This window comes from Ursus maritimus, assembly GCF_017311325.1.
Source record: "Ursus maritimus isolate PB19 chromosome X unlocalized genomic scaffold, ASM1731132v1 scaffold_X1, whole genome shotgun sequence".
Lineage (NCBI taxonomy): Eukaryota > Metazoa > Chordata > Mammalia > Carnivora > Ursidae > Ursus > Ursus maritimus.
In genome coordinates this window covers 4,670,502-4,691,083 of record NW_024423319.1, presented here as the reverse complement: position 1 = coordinate 4,691,083, position 20,582 = coordinate 4,670,502, and the positions used below count along the sequence as shown (strand labels likewise).

Sequence of the window (20,582 nt, the reverse complement as noted above, 5' to 3'; positions counted from 1 at the left end):
CTGGCATTTGACACATGGCTTCCCTATATGAGAAGCTCAAAAGGATTGAAGTTGTATGTGTGTGTGTGGTGAGGAAGAGGCCCTCTGGGTGTCATACATGAGATTTGTCTTACTCTTTTGCTTCATTCACTGAATCAGTTCTAATTGAGTGCCTACCATGCACCAAATGGAGCCTCTTCCACTTTATTCTGAGAAGTCGATCTGCCTTTCTTTTCCCACATGGGTTTGGCCCATTCATTGGTGTCCTGAAATGTATCAACCTCAGTTCTCCTCTCTGATGAGCTTAAGTGGAATTTAATAATCCCTGCTAAATTTTCCTGTGACTCTGTCACATGAATAAAGTCTACAGACTCTAGGTTGGATTGTAAGCATCAAATTAATTTTACTGCAAAGGTCAGGCTGCTCTCCTAGCATTCTGTTTTGCTTGAAGGTTAGTTACTGCATGCTTGACCAAAACCTTCTTGTCTGGGCTGTATTCAAAACAGATTTCGAGATACAGCAGATTGAAAAACAGACATTTGGAGATAAAAGACCGTGTACTCTGACCCCCTGGAAATAGCAAGCAGCTGTAGTGATTTTATGTGTATATACAATACATCATTATCTCCAGGAGATGATGGGCATTAAGCTCAGCACCTCTTGCTCCCAAAGCAAATGTCTGCTCATTTTTTCCACCTAGCTGCTCATGTCAAAGGAAAGAAATATTTCTTCCCAAATGACTTCTAAGCTTGCTTGCCCGAGAAGTGCTGCCCCTGGGGAAGCAGGACCTATCAGTGGAGTTTGCTCAAAAAAGACATAATTGTATTCAGAACATGGCAGACACCTCCATCCTGGCTCCCTTTAACCTTCATCTGTCTTCCTAATCTACCACAGGCTCTCTCTTTCCAGCTCACCTCCTTTGGCCAACTCTGTTGTGAGTTCATGCACTCCTGATGTATGTGTCTAATATATTTGTCAGTTCAAGTTCTACAAGTAACATTCATGTAATAACTTGCCATTCAGACTCTTGGAAAAATCCAAAGATTGGCTCAGAGCTACACTACCTTGAAGCTATAGGGGCTGGAGTCACAAATTTCTTATAGCATGACAGTTCCTTTGGACATAATTGTGGTCTCTTTCAAATTTCCGACAAAGAGATAGTAGTGGTAGAGGATAGGTCCTATAGAGGGTGATATAGTCGCTTTGCAATTCTGATGTAATTCTTCTCAATGAGAAATTTACAAGATCTGGGGAAGCTCTGTATCCTGTTGCTCCTTACAATGTTCAGCTTTCACTTGTGATGGTCACACTGTTGGCCACTGTATGCAGGACAATGTGTATGTTCAGTGGTTGAGTTTTCTAGAACAATCTACAGCCCTTGCCCAAGTCTCTTACAGCCAGTTGTGTTTGCAAGACAAGGCAAGGTGAGGTATGTAGCCTGAGGCTGTGGAGCAGAGGAAAGTGGAAAGTGAAATGGCTCAGGAAAGCATCATCTGGAATACTGATGAATACCGGCTAAGTCACTAAAACAGATCCAAATGCTTTTTTCAGGAAAATTTAATCTCTCCTTGCAGATACCCTATGAGTGGGCTAACACTCTACTTGAACGGCCACACAAGTCAAACTCCTTCATTTCTGAAATAGAATGACAACTTGGCCACTTTGTATGTCTAACAGCTAAAACATGTGGGCTTCTCTTCAGCCCACAACACAGACTATCTGCCTTCCATGTGCTCATCAGAGCACTACATCTCAAACTATCTGCCCTCTAATTCTTAGCTGTACATAGGGACATGCCAACCAGATGTACTTGCCTGAGTAGTGCTGTCCCCAAGGAATCAGGCCCTATCAGAAGAGTTTGGTTCAAAAACAACACAATCAGAGGTGCCTGGGTGGCACAGTCAGTTAAGTGTCCCACTCTTGGTTTTGGCTCAGAGCATGATCTCAGGGTCATGAGGCCAAGCCCTGCTCAGTGCAGAGTCCACTTAGGACTCTCTTTCTCACTTTCTCTCTCTCTCCCCCTCTGTTCCTTCCCCCGCCGTGCTCTCACTCTCTCCCTCTCTCTAAAATAAATAAATAAATCTTAAAAAAAAAAAAACCATGAGCATATTCAAATAATGGCAGACACCTCCATCCTGGTTCCCTAACCTCATCTGTCCATCTAATTTATCTCATGCTCTCTCCTGTTCATTTCCTTTGGCCACCCCTCTTGTGAGTACATTCGTTATTGATTAAACTGTCTAATTACTTGTCAGTTTAAGTTCTTCTGGTAACATTCATGTAGGAATGTACCAACACCCTACCTTTAAGATTTCCTCATTTTTTCCCTCTAATGAGTAGGACAAACAGGACTGTCACTTTATATTTAGGCCTTTTATGAGTTTTGCTTGGTCTTCATTTTGTGTGTGAATTTGCCCACCTCCACCCCCAAGCAGATCACAAGCTGAGAGAACTGTCTTTTACTTCTCTTATATCCCTTTCAACCACTAACAAAAAGCATAAGACGGCCTCAATAAATACTGTTCATTCATTCATTCATTCGTGCCACTAGGAAATACTATCCAGATGGATTATACTAATTTCTGAATTCAAGTGTACTCTTTTTTTTTCTTCTCAGAAGTAAAATTTTTGGAGCAACTGGGTGGCTTGGTCAGTTGAGCATCTGACTCTTGGTTTTGGGTCAGGTCATGATCTCATGGGTCATGGGATGGAGCCCTGCATCAGGTGCAGTCTGCTTGAGATTCTCTCTCCCTCTCCCTCTGCCCCTCACCCTGCTTGCACACTCTCTCTCTCTCTCTCTTTAAAATAAATAAATCTTTTTAGGGGCGCTGTGCCTACTTGTGATCTCTCTCTCTCTGTGTCAAATCAAATAAATAAATAAAATCTAAAAATAAAATAAAATAAAATAAAATAAAATAAAATAAAATAAAATAAAATAAAATAAATAAATCTTTTTAAAAAAAGAAGTAAAATCTTACTCTGAGCTTATATTGTACCATGCCAGAGTTAAAAGGTATTCTGTGGTTCTGTGCTTTGTGCTACAACCAGACATTCCAACTGTAGTGGCTTAAGGAATCTACGCTTTTCAGGGTAGCTGAGAAAGTGACTGGAAACTGATCCACCACATTCGGTAGACACTGCCATCATCGAAAGAGCAGCCCAAAGACCTTTGCTTCTGTACCTTGGCTGCCCTTATAACCCAAATTCTGTTATGGAATGGTGGCGTTGCCTCTACTAATTTTCACTTGACCTCTCCATGCCTCCCTCTTTTCTTCAAAAAAGCCCATCAATATCAACCTGCCTTCCAGGGATGTTTTGAGGACATAAATGCTGATAAGAAAACATTTTCTATGAGAGAATATTGATGACAGTTGTTTTGTAGCCACAAAAGGAGAGGGCACTCAGCAGTAATTGGGGGCCATGTTTAGCCACCCAACCACCCATTATCATTAGTACTGAGATTGATTCTAATGCATCATAATAATGCAACTTGTAATCTACATGTAGGGGGGTAATTTATTGTCAGGTGGTGATTGTTAGTAATAACAAGCTGTTTGAACATATTCAGAACATAGTTGTACACTTCTCTTGTTTTTCTTTCTTCCTTTGTTTGCAAGTCTAATTTTATACCCTTTTGTCCAGCCTATTTTCTCCTTTTACACCATGTATAGCATTGCTTTTATTCTTTAAATAAACTTTGTATCTCAGTGAACAGCCAGAACACAGGAGACTGATTTGGAAAAGCAGTTTAAGTAGCCAAGTCCAATTTAAAAATGGTGGTGGATTTTATCACTCAGCTTTATTAATGGACCTCATTCCCACTGTATTGCTTTTTTTCCCCTAACACATTTGTATAAAAGCCCTTGCCTCTCTCATTAACCCCTTTGGCTGTTGTTAACTTGTTCCTGGGCATTTGTTGCCATAGCTGCAGCCATCCTTCAACTGGAGCCCTCCTGTTAGCCCCTGCTGCGGCCATGAGGGGCTGGCCTGCTTGTTCCAGGCGTCAGCTGTTAGGCGGAGGGCAAGAGCCTTGCAACCTCAGAGGTCAAACTGCCTGTCCCATGTACTCAAGCCCTGTCTATTTTTTTCTTAGCAGCAGATGGGCATGTGGCTGTTCAGGCAAGACTGGGAAACATGTGTGGGAATATTACCAGCACTCTTCTCACCCCCTCCTGGGCACCCAAGCAGATAGCCTAGCTCTGTATTCAAAAAGATGATCAATATTCCCCCTCTGTTGTTTGAATCTCTTCCTTCAACACCTGCGGCAGCTGTGGGGAATCATGCACAACTTTCATCTGTTCATGGAAATAATTGCCAGCAGTTTTATGGAATGTCTCTTGTGTGTATTTTTACCCATTTACAGATTTGATTATATCGTTTGCAGAATGGAAACGTGGTTTTTCATTGCTTACTCTCATTCTCACAGATCTTCAAGGAGAGACCCTTTTAAAAACAAAATGGAAATAACATGCAAATAGTTATGTTAATATCGCACAGGCAAAAGTTAGGACCTTCAGAAGGTTCCTTAGGCACAAACTGATCAGATGATGAGCGCATCCTGCATACATTTATGTTCAAGTTACCAGCCAAAACTGTCCTATGAGAAATGACTTAGAAAATGTTAGATGCCTGTAATGTGTGACTACTTTCTGCCCTAGGCTCCAGCACTGACATAGGCCAGAGCAAACACAACTCCCACACACGCAGATTGGGCAGGTACAGTGGGATTTGAGGAAGATGTTTGAAGGTGGAAAGTTTCCATGTAGACCGGTAATACAGAGTTAGAAAAGAAAATTTAATTTTGTCTGTGCTGTGCCAGCTTTGCCAGACAGCTGTCAAGGGTAAATCTGTGGATTAGCTCCAGACTTCGAAAATTCATAACTATCTAGTCTTTTTTCTGGACTTTAACAGAACTGATATTATAGCATCAACAATAGCAGCAGAATAGCAGCATCATTAACAACTAACATTTATAGAGTATCTCACAGCTTTCAAAAACACTTTTATAATTAATAGCTCTTGTCTAACCATCTCACCAACCCTCTAAGATCAGTATTACAGTTGTCTGCATTTTTGTGATGAGGGAGCCAAATCTCAGAGACTGTAAGTAACTTGCCCAAGGTCACATAGCCAGTAAATAGCAGTCTTCTGACTCCAAAACCCTGAAATACCTGTGCTGGGCAATACACACAGCCCTGTCACCCTGCTCTTTAGCCCACTGCCATCTCTATGTCCCCAAACCTCCCATATTAAGACCCATGCAGTGATTTCCTTGAAAAAAACAAAAGGAAAGTAGCCGTATTACAAAAGTATTACTGTCTTTCCATATGGGTTCACCATTAAATGATATCTTTAACACTCATGTTCGTTCATGGGTCACAGACTACTGGACAAGCTGCATGGGGTGGGCAGAGAAGCAAGGGAAAGGGGAGAAATGTGGGAGAGAACAGCACAAAGCAAAGCTCTTGGCAACTAAAGAATCCTTCCGAAATTCAGATCAAGTATTTCTGAAGAGATAGCATCGTCACATGTAGTAGTACTGTAAAGATACACAAGTAATGATTAACACAGAATTCAGAATAGTGGTTACCTCTGAGGGGAGATAAAGGAATTAGGGAGGGGTACGTGAGGCCTTTAAAGGTAATAATTATATTCTTTTTCTTAAACTGCATGTTGGGTACATAATTTTCATTGTGCCATTTTTTAATACTTTACATTTGTCTCTTATAAATTTCCCTTTGTACCTACTCAATATATAATTTAAAAAATTAGAGAAAGGCAGTGTGAGTCAGTGGACAAATAGGATTTGATATATAGAAATTAGCTTTACATTTTTAAAAAAGGTAGCCATTCTTGAAAGCTAGTTGCACTTTAATTAAAAAAAAAAGGTAGCCACTTTGCTCTGACCGTGTCTCCCAGTGACATACCAGTTGGTTTCTCAAGAAGTTGTGATGTGTGGGGAGGGCATGCTTTCCCATAATTTTCCCAGGGTCTTTGAGCATTTCAGCTGCCTTGTCCCTCCCCTCTCCTTTCTGACAGTGAACTTCTAGCTTCTGGGAGAAGAAAGAACAGTGGCACAGTCATTTGGAAATTTGAAGTTAAGTGCCTGAACTGTAACCACGGATTTATGGGTTGTTACCCAAAGACTTATTATCTTTTGGCTTTCCTTGGTGTTGAACCTGACAGCAAATGCAGTGAACGGGTGGACTTGTGTATTTATTTTCGTCACTGGTTGGTTTCTCTCTGACCAATCTAGGCATGCTATAAGCACAGGCTGACAGGAATTATGGCTTTTCTTCCATGTGGAAATAAGTGGATAAGCAAATACTCCCAGCCTGATTTTCTTTCCAATTCATTATTACAGGGAATTCACCCTCTGTAATCATTTTCAAATCAAATTTATTCTACCAATCCCTGTAAGGTTTGCTCTGGAGATCATCACCAACATAGACATCTTTTATTTTTTAGCTGCTTATGTCCCCTCCATGTTAATGCCAATTAAAAAAAAACACGAATGGATTAAAGTTGATGTCACTAGTGGCCTGGAGATTCACTCAGGAAGAAAATTTAAGTTACAGCAGAAGTGGATAAAAGGAAGGAAAGTCAACAACTCACGCTTGTTTGCTATTTGGACTAGTATTAAAATATTCAGGAGAACTATTGAATTAAATGAGGAAAAATATATCATATGTTAGATAGATTCCGGGAAAGGTACTATTATTAATATTGTCCCAGAATCACAAAGTGCCGACCAAATCACTTGCATATGGATTGTTCCTGGAGTAGGCTGATACAGTGGGTATCCTCTGCCCATCTGTCAGAGGTCACAGCTATGGCCATAACCTCTCTTTGTCTTACCGGAAAGATGGCCATGAAAAGCAAGTTTTCCTGCCTATCCCATTGCCTCCCATCCTTATCATGGAAATGAAGAAGTGATACTAAGTAATTCTGGCTTTCCTCCACCACAGATGGGGTGATCACAAGTGAAAGCATGGATGTAAATGCCATCCATGCTTTTGGGAAAAAAGCAAATAGGTTTTGGCAGCAGGCCTGGTGGGTTTGGGGTATATACAGTGGAGGAGGACAGTTAACACCAGAAAATATTTTGAGGATTTTATTAACAGTACCACTTTTTAAAACTGTAGCAGATGAGAAGTACACAAATTAGTCCCACTGTTCTTTCTGGCAGTGCTCTTGGTAAAGAACTGGTTAGAGAGAAGCCATACTGTTCTTTTCTGTTTAAATACATACCCCAGTATTATTAATGGCTAGTCCCTCTACTGGTATTTTCCTGTCCTTTTCACAACTGAAGGATTTATAATACTCCCCTTTTTTCCCACCCCAAATGGCCCCTGTTTTCTATAAGATATCAGAGTTAATGCCCGCTATTACCCACTATTGTTAATATATTAATAATAATTACTAGTATTTTACTACCACTTACCAAGCTAGCCACTACAATGGACTTTTTTTCACATATTTTCTCCTTTAAGCCTTTACCACAGCCCCATGAGGTAGATACTATTGTTGTCCTCATGTTTCAGACATGGAAGATGGAGACCAGAGACATTAAGTTACTTCCCTAGCATCACACAACTAGTAAGTGGCAGGCCAGGATTGGATCTAATACAAAAACCATGGTCTTAGCTAGTTATAACCCCATTTTTTCCTTTATTCAGGGTCACATAGCATTAAGGGTTGAGAGTTTATCATGCTTGGTCTGGCCAAAGGCATGATGGGGGTTGGTGCAAGTGTGTTGCGGTTTTGAAAAAAAAATCAGTTACTTTGGAACATGACGTTGCGGGGGGGGGTGGAGGCAATATGAAGTTCTGTATGGTACAAGCTATTGTTTTCTGATTATTTGTTAAATTGAGGTGGAGTTTGAAAACTCGACTTAGGCTGCTTGTCAAGGTAAAGAAGCTAGAAAGGGGCCAGAGCTGCTGGTGCGAGGCAGAGTTATTAGTCACTGCCTCTTGTGGCTATATGTGTATATATAGCATTGCCCTTAATATTTGAGGATGACTCTGCTGAGGCACCCAGTTCTCAAGCCAAAGTTCCCATTATCAGTAGGATTTAACACTTGACTTGTTTATAGTGGTCATGGCCAATGTCCCTCCCCTCTGACTTAGACCATGGCCTTGTAGTTAGTGACTCGCAAAGCAATTCAACAATAAAGTCTAATACCCATCCTCTCAAAGTCCAACCAACTGGAGAGTATAAAATGACTCCAGTTTTTTAATATTCTACTTTTAGGAGAGAGGAATAATAAGTAAACTGATACGGAAAATATTCTCTGCTCATACCCATTCCCCCTCAACAAAGACAATTTCTATTCTAGTTTTTAGACCTAGCACAAATACAACCTTATCTCCTACACCTTTAAGATGTCCACAATACCATCATAATTGGTTTATCCTTAAAAACTCACTTCAAAGTCACTTCTCCAGCTTAACATCACTTCCTCCATGCTCCCCCTTCCTCTCTACCACCACCTCTCCTCCCGGCAGAATAACTTCCTCCTCTTCATATCTCTGTTTAGCCAGTATCAAGCTATAGTAGTTTGTCTGTCTCTCCCACTAGTCTATGAGCCCCTCAAAGGGCAGGGAAACATGGATCTTTCAGCCTGGTACCACCAAATAGTGCATGGATTTAACATGTTTGTTAAATTAATATTCAGAATGGATCCTGAAGCCCTGCCATAATCTTACTCAGTGATTCAGGTACAGCTAGCACATATTGACCACCTGTGTTTTCACCACAACCTTGTGAAAGGCGCGGTATCATTCTTATTTATACGTGAGGAGACCAAAGCTCTGTGTTTCTCTAATTTGTAGTAGGCCTAAGAGTTTTCTCAGGTGCTTGCTCAACAGGCAGATTCCCTAGCACCACCCAGATGGAAACCTTAGCTGTGGACCCTGGAACTCGGCTAGTTAGCAAGCACCCTAGGCGATTGTGATGCACGTGATTGGACAGCACTTTGACAAACACAGGTGTGAGTGATTGCTACACAGCAAGAAAAGAGTCAAGCCAGAGTTGAAACTCAGCCCTCCTAATTCCAGATCTAGTTTATCTTTGTTGTACTCTATCTCCTGTGGCAAGGAAGTGGACTGAAACATGTTGAAAAGATTTTCAGCAACAAGGGCTAAAGTAAAATGGCTTGTGGATTAACCCCAGGACTACTTTTTTTTTCCCTCTAAGAGATCTTGCCAGACTTCCAACAGTACATAGCAGCAGGGTTGCCAAGTTACCTCTTATGCAACTTACCTCAGGAAAGCATAGGCCACAGAGCTTTGGGAATTTACAGAATTTATGCTTCTCTTTTTTTTTTCTTTCTCTGTTCCCCCTCCATCACCAGCCACACCATTAACGTGAAGAGCATGCTCAGTACCTGAAATGCAATTAGCTGATATGTTAAATATTAAGATTTCTAATTGAAAAGCAGTACCTACAACATTTGGGATCCTGACAGTAATATTAATGTGTTTGTTTCAAAACCGGGGAAAGAAATGTGTGGTTTAACAGGCAGTTAGCACAAACATTAAAAGAGTTGGGGTAAGGTAGCATTTTTGTGGCGCATTTATGCTTTTGGTGTTTTTTGTCTAAATATTAGGTAAGGAAATACGGAATGAATGCAATGATGCAGTCTCAAAACTAGACCACCATAGTCGACCATTCAACCTAGACCAGGGTAACATGAGTTCACTGGGATCTCAGAAGCCCCAGAAGCCAGGGATGGGAATGACAGACCTTAGTCCAGAGGAGCCCAGCAGAGCCTCTCTAGTGCAGCTAGCCCCTGTTTTACTGACTGAGGAAGCTTCCAAGGTCCTAATGGTGGAGCCTACTGGATTTCCAGGACACCTGTATCCAACCTCAACCTATTTTCTTGGCTCACATACAGCTCATAACCTTGAAGTGACAAGGACTATTCCTGAGATTCTTCAATCTGTGCCAGCCCACCTTGAAATAGCAAAGGAGACCCCCAGCTCTAGCTCAGAGAAGTGGGAGAAGAGACCCCCACAGGGCAACCAAATGGTTTCTTTCTTAATGGAAACTAAAACAAGGGAAAGATAAAGGAAGTGGGGTTAAGATCATGATTGAATATTGCTCAGCATTCTTTATAGTGTAGTGAGAGTATATAGCTCAGTGGTTAAAAATGTGGGCTCTGAAGCTGTACTGCCTGAATTTGAGATTCGACTCCAGCATTAACTGCATCTATGACTTTGGGCAACTTCCTAACTTCGTTGTCTTTCATTTTCCTTATCTATAAAACAGGTATGATAAATATTACCAATCTCATAGGCTTGTTGAGAGGATTAGATTACATAATACATATAAAGCCTTAAAACAGTGTTTGGCACATAGTAAGCATTTAATCAATACTAGGAATCAACATCATTATTGTTAAGTGAATAATACAGGTGAGTAACCAGGCTAAAAGTGTGTGGAACTTGCCTGAAATCACACAGCTAGTAAATAGTAGGGCCAAGATTTGATTTAGGTCTATCTGGTTCAAAATCTGTATATCTTCCACTATACCTTATTGCCTTTTTAAATGCAGGATATATGCTGTGAGTTCCTTGGAGAGGTGCATGCCAAGACCTGTGTCCTTCTTCCTTGCTACACTCTACCCCCACTGCAACTGCCATCTGGAGGGCTGGCTTGGCACTCTAGCTTCTTGTAGGTCTAGTTAAAAACCTTGAATATCCATGGGGCACCTGCGTGGCTCAGGCGGTTGAGTCCAACTCTTGATTTCAGCTCAGGTTGTGATCTCAGGGTCATGAGATCAAGCCCCACCTTGGGCTCCATGCTGGGTGTGGAGCCTGCTTAATTTTCTCTCTCTCTGTCTCTCTCTGCCTCTGCCCCTCCCCCCTCAAAAAAAACCCACCTCAAATATCCTTGTAACTGCTCCAATATGGAGGTAGCTGTATCTAGGACCCTCCAGCTTATAGACTAAACCAATGAATCTTCCAGGATGAAGGTTAGTTTGAGAAAGCACTCTCTACCCTGAGGTTCTCATCTGTATACCTTGAGGATCAAGCTATTATCTCCCACCCTCCACCCTGCCACTCTCACAGCCCATGTGAAAATGATTACCTACAATATAGGCTAGCATAAAACCTTTCCCTCCCCCCCCATCCTTCCCCTCCTCTTCCCCAAGGAAGAATATGTTGCGACATCCTGATCCCCTTGAGTGGCTCTTTGATCCATTCTTGGTAACACTCATAAGGAAATAAAGCTCTTGCTTGCCTAATAGTATCATCTCTCTCAAGCCGCCTAGGAGTCGTGTCTTACAAAAGCCCCTGTCAGTTCCCTCACCCTGCATAGCCATGATGCAAGCTGCGCGTCACTGCTGGTGACGTCTGTGATCGGAGAGAATGGGATGTGCCTGGGGCTTCAGCACATTGTTCACAAATAATGATGGATTGTTAATTTTCAAAGAAAATGAAGAGGGATTCAGAATAGTACCTGCAATGCACAATATATTGCTTCATGAACAATAAATACCAAACAGAAGATAAAACCTTGAGCCCTAGGCTTAATGCAGAACCAAAACATGATTTATCCTGCTGTTTCCTTTCCCTTAGACAGAGAACAGAAAGCACAATGTTTTTTGTTCTAGGACAACCAACCCTCCCCTTGTGCCATAACCTTTTACAACATGTACTTCTGGAGTGCCTACTATATGTAAGGTCCTGTGTGATGTGCTAGAGATGGTGTTTTCATCTGTGTTCCATGCAAGTGTTTTCTAAACTTCCTCTCTCTTTCCTTTGTCACTGTATTCCTAGTGCTATTTGCAGGATTTCCAAGGCACCTAGACTCTCCACCCTGAGGATCATTTCTTTGGTGTAAAGCATAAAAGTAACCATGCTGAAAATGTTAGTAGATTCTTGGTGGGGTAGGTGGTCTGATTTGTTTTAGTACAGTGGAATAAGGGAGTCGTTCATAAACTGCAGAAGTTGGAATTGGCTGCACATGTGGTAGATGGGAAGGGATTGTGAAGAAACCAAGGGTATGGGATACCTGGGTGGCTCAGGCAGTTAAATGTCTTCCTTCGGCTCAGGTCATGATCCCAGGCACCTGGGATTGAGTCCTGCATTGGCCTTCTTGCTCAGCGGGGAGCCTGCTTTTCCCTCTGCCTGCCCTCCTCCTGCTCGTGCTCGCGCTCGCATGCTCTCTCTCTCTCTCATTCTCTCTCTCTCTCTTCCTCTCTCTCTCTCTCTGACAAGTAAATAAATAAATCTTAAAAAAAAAAAAAAAGAAGCCAAGGTTATAAACACTCTCGAGTAAGAACACATGAAAATTGCTGCAGTAGAGCAAGGTTTCTCAGCCTTAGCACTATTGACACTTCGGGTCAGATAATTATTTGCTGTGGGGGGCTGTCCTGTACATTGTAGAATGTTTAACAGTATCCCTGGCCTCTACCCACTAGATTCCAGTAGCACCTCCTACCTCCAGTTGTGAAGAACAAAGATGTCTCCAAATATTGCCAAATGTTCCCTGGTGGTGGAGTGGGCAACTTAGCCCCAGTTAAGAATTTCTGCAATAGAGGACGTAGGGAACACCCATCTGTATAATGATGAGCTCAATAGCCCTCCCAGATCAAATATTTTATAACTTTATGATTTCCCTAGTTTAGTATAGTATAGTGTTTAAGAGCATGAATTGTGGAGTCAGACTGCCTGAGGTGGAATCCCAGCTTCACTACAAGCTAACTGTATGACCACTGACAGGTTGCTTAACCTCTCTGTTCCTGTTACCTCATCAGTAAAATGGGGATAATGAGAAGTCTTACTTCATAGGGTTGTTGTGAGTTTTAAATTAATGTATGTAAAGTGCCTATAACAGTGCCTGGCACATAAGTATTAAATAAGTGTTAACTATTTTCAGTCTTGTTATAATTACTATCATTAACACTATTATTCACCATTTATCTAAGTCCTGGTATGTTCCAGAGGTCTGTTTCACCCAGCTTTGGACCACTATCTTCCTTCTGCAGAAATGACTAGAGAGCTAAGTCCACGGTGCAGTACTACACAATGCAAAGAGATTTTATTTGGCTGTGGGTCTATGAAATAGGCTTTGCAGGTAAGCCCCACTTTATACAATTGCTGACTTCTTCCAGAGTTCATTTATTTAAAAGCACACTAATTGGCACCTACTTTGAGCTAATCACTGTAGAATATAATAAAAGTAAATGAGATTTATATCCTCTGCCCTCCAGGAGCTAACAAATATGGCTGCTACATGCACATTTATTTTAGTTAATTTAATTACCTTTAAATTTTCAAAGAAATTCTAGTCAGTTCCTTTTTACCCAGGAAGAATTTACATGTGATGAAAAATATCTTCCCATCTACAGATTACGGTTTACATTTGTATTTATGTAATTGTTATTTTTTATATTATCAGCATGTTAAGATTATAATACCTCGAATTATCACCATTTATCTTCCCCTCACTATCCATTTAAAATTTTTAATATTTAATCCTTAGAAGAAACCCACCAAAAGAGATTTTACTTAATACAACAACAGAGTGCTATCCCACTCTGAATAGCTTGGCACCTGCTATACGCCCACCTTCTTCAGGGAAGAAGAATGTCTATGCAGGACTCTCCTACATATGTTCATATATTTCCTCATTCATTTACTTAAAATCATTTATTGAACATCTACTCTGTGTCAGACAAGTGTCTAGGCACTAGACCCAAAGAGTAATAAGGGAATCCAGAGTCTAGGAGGAGAGGCAGACATAGAAAGAGGTGATAAAAAATATATGTGATAGGGGCTATCATAGTTAAATGTGTTCAGTGAGCTAGGGGAACACAGAAAATAAAAGGCTGTTTGGGAGGGAGTTTAGTGTGATGGATAAAACTGGGCATTGGTACCAGAGCCGCCTGGGTTCATTTCCGTTTTACCACTTATTAGCTGTGTGATATTGAGCTGATTACTTAAACTGCCTGTGCCTCTGTTTTATCATCTGTATAATGTATTATAATTCCTGTGTCTCTCAGTAGACTTTGAACCCTTCAAGGGCTAGGACTACTTCATCATCATCATCTTAATTATTACCGTGTTATTATTACCACTTACCAAGTACTTACTATGAGCCAGAAGCCATGCTAAATTCTTTATCCGCATTATCTAATTTAATCTTCAACAAACCTATAAGGTTGATACTATCACTCTCCTAAATTTGTAGCTTCCCATTTTTATCATCAAACCCAGTTCTTTATTCAGAAAACTTATAACAGTACGTAATTATTTTATGTTTATCTGTATTTTAATATCTCCCTCCTGCACTAGAGAGCTTCATAAGAACAGGTTTGAGGCCTGTTTCACTCACCATAATGTCTTCAATGTCTAGGATGGTGCCTGACACATAGATATTGTTCAGTGAATGTGGAGCAAATATAAAAGGAAGGCTGGAAGGCAGACCAGCAAGAAGAGAAGTAAAGAGAAACAGAATGAGTACATTACGGTTACTTAGTAAAGCTAGACTCTAGTCCAGAACCATCTGACTACCAAATTGATGCTCTTGATCACTAGGCAGGATTGCTTCCTACTCTTAACAAACTTTCAATAGATGTTTGTAGACAAAATCCTCTCCTCAACTTTGCACAATACTGTGTAATAAAATTACAGCAAGCATAAAAGCCAATGGATATAAACCTGGACATAAGAAAGAATTACAGGAGAGTAAATTGCCAGAGAAGGACAGCTTTTGTCTTAATAAAAGCTTATAGTTAATGAGATGACACCAACATACTGAACTTGCTTCAAAGGAAATAAAGGAAACATATGAAATAATTAAGTCTATTACAGGATGGGTGTATCACAGAATGTGTGCGTCTGTGTGTGTGTGTGTGTGTGTGTGTGTGTGTTGTTTTCAAGATCAAATAACTGACAATAACTGACTAGTTAATTAAGCAAAGTATAATATAAAAATAAACAGATGGCAATGACTTGATAGTTATGGAGCAGTACCAAGTTAAAATGGGTAAGTACTTCCAAATCTTTTATTCTGTTGGCACTAATGAACTCTTGCTCCAAAGTGCCATAAATTCAATCAACTTACCTAGAAGGCACTCATTCACAATTACTCTACAATCTGTGATCTCTTGAGGAGTCGCCACACATGGCAGAATGGAAAACCAGCATGGCAGGACATGTTCTTCAGATGGGTGAGGCATTTTGAAGACCATTTGACAGCACTTGATACTTGACTTCTGAATATTCTTGGCCACTGCCAGTGAATGTAGGACTTATGGGAAAATGAGCAATCTCTTCCTTTAGTGACATGAGACTACTTTTATAACACACTTAAGGAAATTGCTAGATGTCCATTTTTAGTCTAGAAAGTGAATCAGGCCTGGACTTAGCTTTTCCACCACTAAGTGATGATTCTAAACAGATGTTCATTACAGCGTATTTTGTTACTGCAGACCTTAAATCCAGATTGCTGCCAGACAGAGACGATCATCTGGGATTTCTCTTTGAAAGTAAAAATTTACAAGCTTGCTTATATGTATGACTGTGCCTATATGGGAGAAAGATTATAGCTAATGCTATCAAACTGAATTATTAGTTGGGCTCATCTATCTCTGGTTGTAACTCTAAGTAAATTGCTACATGTCAATTCAGTTTTCCTGGAGAGAGAATTAGTTTAGCAACTATGCTATCCCTTTTAAGACAATTTATCATTCTGAAAAGGTATATAAATAATCAGTGAGTGTCACTGCATGGATTGCTTATTGTGCCCAAAATCAATGTAAATTATTTTCTTTATTCATTCATCCAAATATTTCTTGAATACCTACTTTATACCAGACACTGAACTAAGAAACAGAGAAACAAAGAAGCCTAAAACCAAGTCCCTGATGTAAAGAAGCACACAGGCTAGCTAACAGAAGAGAGACATGTATTCAACAACTACAATTCAAAGCAGTCGATGGTAATGTCCAGTTGTTCTTGCTTCCTGGAATGCTCTTAAACCCTAATCCTCCATTCACTACCTGGAGGAAAATCCTATCCCTCCTTAAAGACTCATTTCAAATAATTCTTTCCCAGTGGAGCTTTCCCTAGTATTCCTCTTGCTCTCTGTGCCCCAAACACATATATCCAAAGCCATTCCAGCAGATTTAATTACTCCTTCTCTGTTCTCATAGCACTTTCCTCATAGTTTTATGGCAGTACTTATTACAGTAATTTATATTTGGTTGTTTATATGTTGTGCCTCTCATTGTATTGTGAGTTCTACCAGAGCAGTAAATGAGTTTTTTTCATCTCCATATTCCTAGTCACTAATACATGACCTGGCATATAGTAAGATTCAATAAAAGCTTGGTTTAGGGAAAAGGAGTGAGAGAATAAGAATTTGAAAAATCAAGTTCTGGATAAAATGTTATGATAACACACTAGGAGGGAGTAATTAATTCCAGGGAGGTGGCTTCACAGACAAGGTAACATTTGAGATGACCCTTGAAAAATGAGTAGGATTTGACAGGTGGAGATGGGTGTTGGGGGAGTGGAGGAAAATGAAAAGGCAGAACTCCTTAAGAATTTAAGAACTGAATTTATCATAGCAAAATAATGATGTTAATTACACATTGTCCTTATCTAAACCATCTGGTTCATGTAAACAAGCCTAGCAGGAACTCTACTTGCTAACATTTTAACAGGCACTTTGAATTAATATATATTTTGAAAATAGTAATACTGTGCTGTCCTTTAAAAAAAAACTGATAATTTAGATAATTCTCTCCCCTCCCCCAAAATTAGTCTAGAGTTTGGGTACATTGGTACATTGTAAATTCTCATTCTTTGATCTCAGGATTCTTTATTAAGAATAATTCCTGATTCTCTTATGTTTCCTTGGACCACAGAGCCAATGAGTAGCCAAGCTGTTGCAAGAAATTATTTTTGGCATGGGGGCCCAGTCCTTCTAAACCTAGATGTCTCCTCTTGAAGTCATTTTGCAGTCATTAGAGAAAAATCAGAGTGCAGATTCAGTAATCTCAACAGGTCCCTTCCAGCTATAACATTCCCTAAAACTTGTCTCACCTGGACTGGAGATTGGGAGTTCAGATGAACCAAATAATCAATATGTAAACTCTTGACCCAAAGGATATTTGATGCCCCATGTTTGTTTCCTTAATAACATTTACAAGGAGGCTACTTCTAGCCATAATATGCCTTCATAGGAGAGCACTGAAAACTGGGTGTGAGGGCTAGAGTTTCTACCCATGGAGAAATCACCAGTTCTGAAATGTGACTTCTGACTATAGTAACAAATGCTTAAGGCCATCAGTCACTCTGTGTGGTTGGGGGGGGGGAGTGGTTTATGGAGAAGATACGTAGGCAGCATAGAAGAATGATAAAAACTAATATTTCAGAAATAATGTTTTTAGACATTTGCATTTGCTTGTTCTGACCATTTAGTGTCCAAAATAGCACTTTTATAAATAACCAGGCCAGGAATCATCCCTGATGTTCCCAGGTTAGAAGGATGTGATAGATGTTAGCAAATGGCAAGCTACTATTAGAACAGAGTTGTCTTCAGGAGTGTAATCGGCAGGAGTGTACATGAGAGGTAGGAGAAAAGCCGTGGAAAGATTTTTCTATGGAAATCAGTAATCAGAGGGAAATTTCCCAAAATAAGTCTTTCTGTGCTCCAGTGACTTATGATTATATATCTCCCAACTATGCAGTATATACATGCACATGCACACATAACCCACCTCAATGTCTGCTTATGTCATCACTGCTCCTGGAATGTCTTTTCTCCTCTTTCTTCTTTTTCTAATAACTACCCATCACTTAAAACATGTTCTGTAGAAATCTGGCCCATTTGTTCAAATCCTATCTTCTCCATGAAGTCTTTCCCACCTACTCAAGCCACAGTAGCTTTTCATTCCTTAAACTACGTAACATGTCTGATCAATTCCATTCAATTCTTGGATTGTTTCACTGGGGGTAGTAAAGCATAGTGGCTAAAAGTATATAACCTGGGTGACCTCAGATAATATATGTGATCTTTAAAAGCCTCTCATCTATTAGGGGTGCCTGGGTGGCTCAGTGAGTTAAGCATCCAACTCTTGGTTTTGGTTGAGGTCATGATCTTATGGGTCCTGCGATCCAGCCCCAAGTCAGGTTCCCCTCGCAGTGGGGAGTCTGCTTAAAGATTTTCTCCATCTGTCCCTCCCCCACTCTCTTGCATGCATGCTCTCTCTCTAAAATAAACAAATCTTTAAAAATAAAAAAAAATGAAAGCCTCTCATCTATTAAATAGAGGTATAAACAGCCCCTCTCATAAGGTTGTTTTGAAAGTTAAATGAAAATAATGTATGCCAAGTGCTTTACCTAGCATATAGTGAGTGTTCAGTAATAGTAATGGATGGAGGTGGTGAGAGTAGTGATAATAGTAACAATCATTACCACCATCACTGGTCTCTTAAATTAGATTGTATAACCTTTGAAGGCAGGGACTATGCATTCTATCTGCTTATTTTCTGGTGTCCCCCTAATTCCCAAAATACTCAATTGGCTAATTTGATATCTGTTCATTGTGTGTCCATTTTTATTCAGTGTTACTGCCTCAAAGATATGAAATTACATCAAAAATATAATTTTTCATTTTTATTGCTACTGTGGAAGCCCTTGGATGACTTTTCTTGGTTTGCATGCATGAGTAGTTTGGATGGAATTCGCTGAAGTAATCGTATGCAACTAGACAATAAGAATGGGAAATCTCTTAATCATCCCAAGCTCCTGTGATATGTACAGTTAGGAAAAAAACCCCCAAAACTATAAAACTCTGATGAATGAAATCAAATAACTAAATAAATGGAGAGATATTTCATGTCCATGGGTAGGAAGACACAATATTGCCAAGATGTCAGTTCTTCTCAACTTGATTTAATGCAATCCCCATCAAAATCCAAACAAGTTATACTGTGGATATCAACAAACTGATTCTAAAGTTTATACTGAGAAGCAAAAGGCCCAGCATACCCAACACAATATTGAAGAAGAACAAAGATTTACTATAAAGCTACAGCAATCAAGCCAGTGTGGTATTTGTGAAATAATAGACAAATAGATCAGTGGAGTAGAATAGAGAACCCAGAAATAGACTCCACAAATAGAGTCAACTGATCTTTGGCAAAGGAGCAAATGCAAATGCAATACAATGGAGCAAAGATGATCTCTTCAACAAATGTGCCAGAACAACTGTAAATCCACATGCCAAAAAAAAAAATCTAGACATAGATTTTATACCCATCACAAAAATTAAATCAAAATGGATCATAAACGTTAACTGTGAAATGTAAAACTACAAAACTCTCAGAAGATAAGAGAAAACCTAAAGGACCTTGGATATGGTGATGATTTTAAATACAACACCAAAGGCATGATCCATGAAAGAAATTATTAATAAGCTGGAGTTCATTGAAATTAAAATCTTCTATTCTGCAAAAGACAGTGTAAAGGCAATGAGAATACAAGCCACAGACTGGGAGAAAATATTTGCAAAATACACATCTGATAAAGGACTATTATCTAAAACATACAAAGAACTCTTAAAATGCAATAAGAAAACAATCCAATTTAAAAACAGGTCAAAAAACTTTGATGCCTCATTAAAGAAGATAAACAGATGGCAAATAAACATATGGAAAGATGCTCCACATTATGTATAATCAGGAAAATGCTAAGTAAAACAACAAGGAAATACCACTAGACACCTATTAGAGTGGCCATAATCCAGAACACTGACAATACTAACTACTGGTGATAATATGGAGCAACAAGAACTCCCATTTATTGCTGGTGGGAATGCAAAATAGTACAGCCACTTTAGAAGGCAGGTTGACAGTTTCTTATAAAACTAAACATGCTGTTACTGTATAATCCACTGATTGTGCTGTTTGTCATTTACCCAAAGGAGGTGAAAACTTATGTCCACACAACAATGTGCACATGGATGTTTATAGTAGTTTTATTCATAATTGTCAGAACTTGGAAATAACTGCAATGTCCTTCAGTAGGTGAATGTATTAATAAACTGTGGTATGTACATATGATGGGATATTATTCAGGACTAAAAGGAAATGAGCTATCAAGCCATGAAAAGACATGGAGGAATATTAAATGCACACTTCTGAGAGAAGCCAATCTGAAAAGGCTGCATGTTGTATGATTCCAATATGGAGATGGAATAAGATCAGTAATGGCCAGGGGTTGGGGGTAAGGGAGGGATGAATAAGCAAGCACAGAAGATTTTTTGGTCAATGAAAATATTCTGTATGATACCACAATGGTATATACATGTTATTATGTATTTGTCCAAACCCATAGAATGTACAACACCAAGAGTGAACCCTAATGTAAACTATGGCTTTTGAGTGATTATGATGCATCAGGGTAGATCTCTCAGTTGTAACAAATGTGCTGCTCTGGTGCAGGATGTTGATAATGGCGGGGAGCTGTGTGCATGTGTGGGGGCAGGAGGCACATGTGAAATCTCTGTACCTTCTCCTTAATTTTGCTGTGAACCTAAAACTGCTCTTAAAAAATCAAGTCTTTATTTAAAAAAAAAAA

The 20,582-nt window shown here is 39.7% G+C and overlaps 1 protein-coding gene across 5 annotated transcripts in view; it reads left to right on the top strand.

Moving 5' to 3' along the window:
* ENOX2 (ecto-NOX disulfide-thiol exchanger 2) overlaps positions 1 to 20,582 on the top strand; it is a 264,867-nt gene that overhangs the window by 179,762 nt on the left and 64,523 nt on the right. The window contains exon 3 of one of the 5 annotated variants that reach the window (XM_008701635.2): positions 12,977 to 13,065. The exons of 3 other annotated variants lie outside the window; for them this stretch is intronic. In XM_008701635.2, coding sequence (XP_008699857.2) covers positions 13,017 to 13,065 — 49 coding nt within the window. In that variant the 5' untranslated portion in view covers positions 12,977 to 13,016. Of the gene's footprint in view, positions 1 to 12,976; positions 13,066 to 15,848; positions 15,934 to 20,582 lie in introns of those variants that run through there. One more of the 5 variants, XM_008701639.2, reaches the window with a different exon arrangement.